General features: G+C 41.5%; 1 protein-coding gene across 1 annotated transcript; it reads right to left on the bottom strand.

Annotated features, from left to right (window-relative positions):
* Positions 1 to 950: 950 nt before the first annotated feature.
* LOC141334089 (ectonucleoside triphosphate diphosphohydrolase 8-like) lies at positions 951 to 7,025 on the bottom strand. Its single transcript, XM_073839234.1, has 6 exons — positions 6,950 to 7,025; positions 6,593 to 6,727; positions 5,214 to 5,331; positions 4,903 to 5,053; positions 2,392 to 2,551; positions 951 to 1,196 (listed from the first exon to the last, which is right to left on the bottom strand). Exons 2-6 carry the CDS (start codon positions 6,716 to 6,718, stop codon positions 954 to 956), a joined length of 798 nt encoding a protein of 265 aa, XP_073695335.1. The 5' UTR covers positions 6,719 to 6,727; positions 6,950 to 7,025; the 3' UTR covers positions 951 to 953.
* Positions 7,026 to 7,230: the final 205 nt, after the last annotated feature.

Genomic DNA, 7,230 nt, shown 5'->3' with positions numbered 1-7,230 from the left:
GTACGCGTCGCATTACATCTCACATCCAAAAGTCACATGCAGGGGTGTAGCAGCCAATTTAAAAGTGGGGGGACAGTATGGTGATGTTCATACAGTATAATAAATTCTAAATAGAAGAACAATGGGCAATTTACAGCACCAAAGTGGCAATTTGAGGACACCCAAGAGATTTGCGCTGTGATTGGCTAAATGTTAGTTCACTCAAATCTAAGTATCAAATCAGAGAACAATGGCGGAAATATTGGTGCTAGGTCAAAAAAAGTGCGGGGGACATGTCCCCCCCGTCCCCCCCGGTTGCTACGCCCCTGGTCACATGTCTTTATGGGTTGTGTGTAAAGCACGCACAGATTCCGGAAAACAACTGTGAATGAACCAAATTAAACAACTCCGGAACAAATCATGGGACACATTATCCGTGTATTTACCAGAATCGCTGTGTGAAAGAGGCGGAAGTTGACGTGCCTCTGGTCTCTTATATTCACGTTGTTCTGAAGCCTGTGCAATGATGTAGTTTCGACATCTATCGACTGAACAGGGTTTTCTCGACTTGTTTTCGTGTTGTTGTTGCTTAGCAATGTTAGGGACATGATATTGTCTGGGTTTGACAAAAGGAGGGTGGGACGGTGGTTGGTGACTGAAGGCGGTGACTGAGTAGATCGGACGTCACATCTGTACGGCTTGTGAAAAGAAACAGCTACTTTAAGCAGGCTGTGTGCAGTTGACTGTGGATTGACTGTTTTGAAACTCATATGGTAGTTACATAGCCCCTACACCTCAGTTATCATGAAAAAAGTCAGGAAATTTCGATTTTGACAATATGGGACCTTTAATGTTTTATACAGTTGATTGTACTTAAAAAATTAAGGCAGCAACAGTGTGCATATAGTAAAGGTATCATGCTAACACTGCTATGGTAAAACCTACATACTGATATTGCACTGTAACTGAAGCCTTTAAAAACCAACCTTGTGAAGGTCGACCTGAAGTTTCTTCAAAGCCTGGTCCATGCTATAGCACAAGTAGCTGTGTGTGTACAACTCATACGTGTACCCATAGAGTTGGAGACTAAAAGCTGAATCTGGGTCTTTTACTTTGTCATTTGGGGTGAACGAGATTTGTGTTGATGCGCCACCAAGATCTAGAGCTCCAACGATCTTTCCTGCTTTAGGGTGGATCCAAAATCCCTCAAATGTGTGCTGCAAGGAAAACCATAAAGATTGTGATTAAGAGTGATTAAAAATTACTGTTCAAACAATGATTTAACAGAACCAATGTTGGCAAAAACAAATTCAAAAGCAAGAATAATTATATCATAACTTCCATTGTGCCTATGTTCAGTACCCTTTAGAACCAATGACAAATAAAAGCTCTGTTTCAGTTTGAAGGCCAGTTGCATGAATGAACAGCGCTTCCATCTTCAATACCCATGCCTGAGGTGCCCTTGATCAATGCACTGAACCTCCAACCACTGCAGTAAAAATGGCTGCCTACTGCTCCGAGTGTGTGTTCATGGTATATGTTCACTACTTACTGGTGTGTGTGCAGAGCAAAAACGTCACGTCACTTTCACTTTCTTTGTGGTTTCAAAATGCATTCTTCATTTCACAGGGAGCTAAGGATTCAACAGATGAATCCTTCACATCCTACACTCTTAAAAATAAAGTTGCTTTAAAAGGTTCTTTACAGCAATGCCACAGAAGAACCGTTTTGGGCTCCACAAAGACATTCAGGTTCTTCAGATGTTGAAGGTTCTTTATGGAACCATTTAGACAAAAAATCTTCTATGACATTGTGAAACACCTTTATTTTTAAGAGTGTCCCTACACCAGAATTTATTGTGCATCGGTGACGACTACACTTTTTGTTAGAAATTGCCAATTTACACTTTTACATGTACACTGTAAAAAGTTTTCATCAGTTTCAACTTAAAAGCTTAAGTTTAGCAGCTGCCTTAAGTTTTTAAGTTAAATCAACTTAGGTCATCTAAAATCACAAGTTAAATCAACTCATTTTTATTGTATTAAGTTAAAATGACTTGAGTTTTAAGCTGATTTAACTTAAAAGGCAGCTGCTAAACTTAGGTTTTTAAGTTGAATCTGGTGGAAACTTTTTACAGTGTAAGTATTGGGTTTCAACTTAAATAATGTTTTGGTGAGGAAAATAGCTAATACGTCATAAGAAAAGAAAAAAGTGTTTTTTTTTGTGATGGGTAGATTTAGGGATAAATTTAGTTTTAGGGTTATACATAATTATTTTATACTGTACAAACTGTATATTCTATTTACAGTATAAAAATCATTATGTCTGGTAAACCCATAAAATGTGGAAACCTAACAAGTGTGCGTGGCAAATCAGTACTATTTTAATTAGTACTGGAAAGCCATTAGTCACCTTGACAAGGCTCTCCAAGAGGTAGTTGATGGTGATCCAGCCAAAAGCCCCCTCTTCCATGCCGGATATAATTTTGGCCCCTTGGAAATCAAAGGGATAACTTTTGAGTGCTTTGCTGACTTCTTCAAGGATGTTGTCTGCTAGACTTTGGTTCTGTAAGCTGTGAAACCGATAATGTTAATAACTTATGCAAATATAAAAAAAAAGTTCTCATTTTAGAAAAAATAAGCCTTCTGTTGTTAAAGGATAATTCACCCAAAAATGTTTTTCCAAACCTGTATAAATTTCTTTGTTCTGCTGAACACAAAGAAAGAAATTTGGAAGTAGGGAGGGTAAGTTAATGATGATAGAGTTCCCCTTCGGGAACGTCGAGCTGCGTCTGAACGCTTTGGGAACACCTCCAGCGTGACCACGCTTTGAATCACGTGTGTAATCAGTCCAATAGAGAAACGCGTGTGACGTCACGGACGGGGTGACGTCAGGAACCAGGAAGCTATAAAGCACATGCGGTGAATGCAGCCAGCAGCTTCTGTCTTTCAGTCGCGCTTTGTGTATGTGTTTGTCCCTCAGTGCTGTTTTTCAGAGCCAGTTTGCTCTAATTTTATTTGAGTACTGAGTTGATAGAGAAAAAGCAATAATGGGCGATCACAAACAATTCAAGCAGTGTGTTCCTCCAAGCCAAAGATACATCACGGCTGAGGACACACACTCGCTTTTTTTTGTTGCTTGCTTGGGAGCGAGGCATGCCCAGTCAGCCTTTGAGGAGGCTGATTGTGTGCATTGTTTGCGGTTACCTCTCCACACGCTTCGCTCCCGAAGGGCTCTTTTCGAGGAAGGAGCCCTCACCAGCATTCCCCGCGGATCGGGTCCTGCTTCTGCTGAGGCAGAGCGGCGCCTGCATTCGTTGGGATCGCAGATGGATCTGCTATTGAGTTTGGAGACGGGCAAGCCCCTTTCTCCATCCTCCTCTGGCATATCCTTGCCCCTCTCTGGCGTGGAAGCCCGCACCGCGGCTTCTTCCCGCCAGGAGGAGCACTCGTCCATCTGTCTTTCTTCCTCTGAGGAGGAAGATACGGAGATGGTCGAGGAGGCTGGTCCCACGCCCTCCCAGCCTGTCGAGTACGAGGAGCTAGTGGAGGTGGTCACGTGTGCAGTTGCCAAATTAAAAATTGATTGGCCAGACGTTGTGACCAGAGAGCAGAAAACCAGAACAAATTTAGATGAAAGGTTTCTGCCTTCAAAATCCCTACCTCCACGCCGGGGCCTTCCGTTTTTCCCCGATCTCCATACCAAGGTATAACATATTGCAACGTGGTTGGGGCTCATGAACACGGTTATGGGACGATGCCACAGGTGGAACAGACGCTATCTAGCTGTCTGTCCCCCAGTTCGGCGTCGTCCCTAAAGGCCCCGGCACTCCCCAGCAAACCTCTAAAAACAACATCATCATTGCTGGGGAAGGGCTACTAGGCAGCGGATCAGGCTGGAGCCTGCCTGCACACCATGGCGGTATTGCAGGCTTATCAGGCCGACCTGCTGAAGGAGCTAGACGAGGGCGAGGACGGGTCGGCGGTCGACGTCAGCAAGCTGCGTCGCACTGCTGATCTCGCTCTGCGTGCCACCAAGGAGACCGCCCGAGCCATTGGGCAGTCCATGACAGCTATGGTGGCCGTGGAGAGACATCTCTGGCTGACCCTGTCAGACATAAATGACCACAACAGGGTATTCCTCTTAGACGCCCGCTGGTGCCAACTGGCCTGCTGGACGGGAGCAGCCCCACCCTAGTGCCCGCTCCTCGTACCGCGACGAACAGAAGCAGAGCGTCGCTACTAGGGCTCCTCCCCAGTGAGAACGGGAGTCCCATAAGCGCTCCAAGTCGGGGGCTTCTAAACCTAAGGTCGACCTGAGGGCCGTCCTTCAGGCGAAGAGATCCTCGACTAAGAAGCCCTGACTCGTCTCTACGAGTGGGCTGAGGTCGCTCGTTTTACTCGGGCTAATTTTGCCCTTCCTATAAGTGGGCTGAGGCCCCTCTCTATCCTGCTTAATAAGCAGTTTTTACTCTGGGCTACTTTCACCCTTTTTACGAGTGCTGCTTTAGCAGGGCTCTGAAATTCTGGTGGCGTGGGTATATCGTTCGCAAAGCGTTCCGACGCAGCTCGAAGTTCCCGAAGGGGAACGCCTCGGGTTTCGTATGAAACCCTAGTTCCTCGAGGGAACGAGACGCTGCGTCGCCTTCCACAATTTCGGCATCCCAGCAGCACTCCTGGTGGCAGAAGCTGCCGGCTGCATTCACCGCATGTGCTTTATAGCTTCCTGGTTCCTGACGTCACCCCGTCCGTGACGTCACACGCGTTTCTCTATTGGACTGATTACACACGTGATTCAGAGCGTGGTCATGCTGGAGGCGTTCCCAAAGCGTTCCGACGCAGCATCTCGTTCCCTCGAGGGGCTAGGGTTTCATACGAAACCCAAGGCATTTTCATTTTTAGGTGAACTATCTCTTACATTCACCTAAGAAGCCGCATGCCAGCAGTTGCACCAAGGTAAATAGGTGTAGCCTTCCACTGGCCTTGTGGTATTGCTGCCTTGGCAACATCTAAGCATTTCTTATGACTTTCCCCAGCTGCCGGGGGATTCTGGACATAGCTCGATATGCCGTCACCTATTTTAAAAAATACATAAATTACTTAATTAATTAATATAAATGTACTATTTACAAACCATTTATGGTGTGAAGGTTTGCTTTGACACCTCATTTACTTCTTTAAAAATATTGTATTTGAATTTGTAGCATAACAGAAAAGATAGCTAGTAAAACTCACCCTCCACAACACAGTTTTGTTTCTGCGAGACTATTCCAGTGTTGTTCTCTTTGTTTCCCAGCCACTGGTACAGGAAGAGGGCTGTGTGGCTGGAGCCGGCATCAAGCACAATCCCATACTCATGAAGTCAGACAAAGGGTTTCAAAAATTTAGACAAATCTTTATTTACTGGCTGCAATTACACGTTTTTCATGTTGTTAGAAGTGTTTACCTTTAAAAACAATCAGTCTAAATCATGTGTAAAATAAAAAGACAAATTTTTCAAACAGTAGCACATCATAGTTATTTTGGTAACACTTAAAATACGCATACAATAAGAATACATCATGAACAAATAATGAACAATGCTTTTACAGAATTTATTCATTTAGATTATTGTTTATTTCAACATATACTTGTATATTCCCTGTATAAGTTAATTTGTATAGTTGAAAAGTTTTACTGTTCCTTTGATGTTCGTTTTTAGGTCTTTTAGGTATTTTATTGTTCCTAATTTTATGATAATGTTCAATTGAAATAATAAAAAATATAGTAACACTTTATAAAAGTAAAGTAAAGACTTCTGTTGTACCTTATAATGTTTTGTATTCTATCAAAAATAATTGTAACATAGTTATAATTATTTCATTTATATTTATTCATTTTGCAGCCACTTTTATTCAAATCGAACTTACAAATGAAGAATACAGCAAGCGATTTGTTGTGAAGAGGCAAATAGACACAAGTGCTCATAATAAAAAAAATCATACATTGCTTAGAGAGATATAAGGTGGAATAGGGAGAGATTAAGGGAAAGTGAAAGCACAGGAAGATAATTTTTAAAAATACATAATGTATAATATTATAATGTTAATACATTTATAATACTGATCTATTCACTAAACACACATTTAGAAAGTGCATAGTGCATTAAAAACATAACAGAATCTGGATTTTAACTTTGGTTACAGTTATTTTTTAAAATGTTATAATGTTTATATGTTGATTTAATTGCTTTAGTTGCTTTAATTAAAATGTTACGAACATATGTATAATAATATACTTATTTTAACTTATTAAGCAATGATTTTATCTTTAATAAGTATATATTTTAAAAAGGAGGACTTTCAAAGGCAATGAATTGTAGGAATAACTAACTAGTCATGTTTAAAAATGTCATTGGCCGCCACTAACGCATTTATTATTAAAATATGCAATAAAGCAAATCCTGACATCTGCATCAGTTGATTTACATTTAATAAACCATAGGCAGTGCCAGCAGACATGAAAAATTAGGTATTTATGGAGAATGCCTCCCAGTGTTGGCTTATTCCCCTCAGAATGGCATGTTTTAATAATAAAAAAATGTATACAAAACCACATCACAACATAGTTTTCACCTGTGTTGAGTATAGCTGATTTACAGTCTGATGATTAGCAAGAGAGAGAATCAAAGCGATGATGGTTGTACAAGCTATGGCTACCATTGCAGCACCCAATAATATCGCTTTCACCTGATTTCCCATATCTGCAATCTGTCCAGAAACAAAACAAAAAAGCACTACAAGTACAACAAGTTCACCCACAAATATGGTAAGTTCATTTCATGACATGCAAAACTGAAATAGTCAAAACCTAGTTAAAACACAACAATTTATTATAACTTTGTTTAAACTTCACATGTCCACTCAAGCCAACAAGTTCAAGCAACTGAATGATTAACCATTGATCTTTGTTTTTTAAAGCAAGTGTCTTACCCTTTTCTCTCTCCTTTACCTGTCCTGTTAAACTTTCTTTATGAACACACAACGTTGACACTTTCACACCTTTACAGCCGGGCCTCTGGGAACTGAATTTATACTCCCACTTCCTGGTTTTATCTTCATCTCATCTCATCACACACACGCACACACACACACACACACACACACACACACACACACACACACACACACACACACACACACACACACACACACACACACACACACACGTTGGGTTTACATGTTTTATGGGGACATTCCATAGGCGTAATGGT

This window comes from Garra rufa, chromosome 4 (assembly GCF_049309525.1).
Source record: "Garra rufa chromosome 4, GarRuf1.0, whole genome shotgun sequence".
NCBI classification, from domain to species: Eukaryota; Metazoa; Chordata; class Actinopteri; order Cypriniformes; family Cyprinidae; genus Garra; species Garra rufa.
This window is presented reverse-complemented; position numbering and strand designations above follow the sequence as displayed.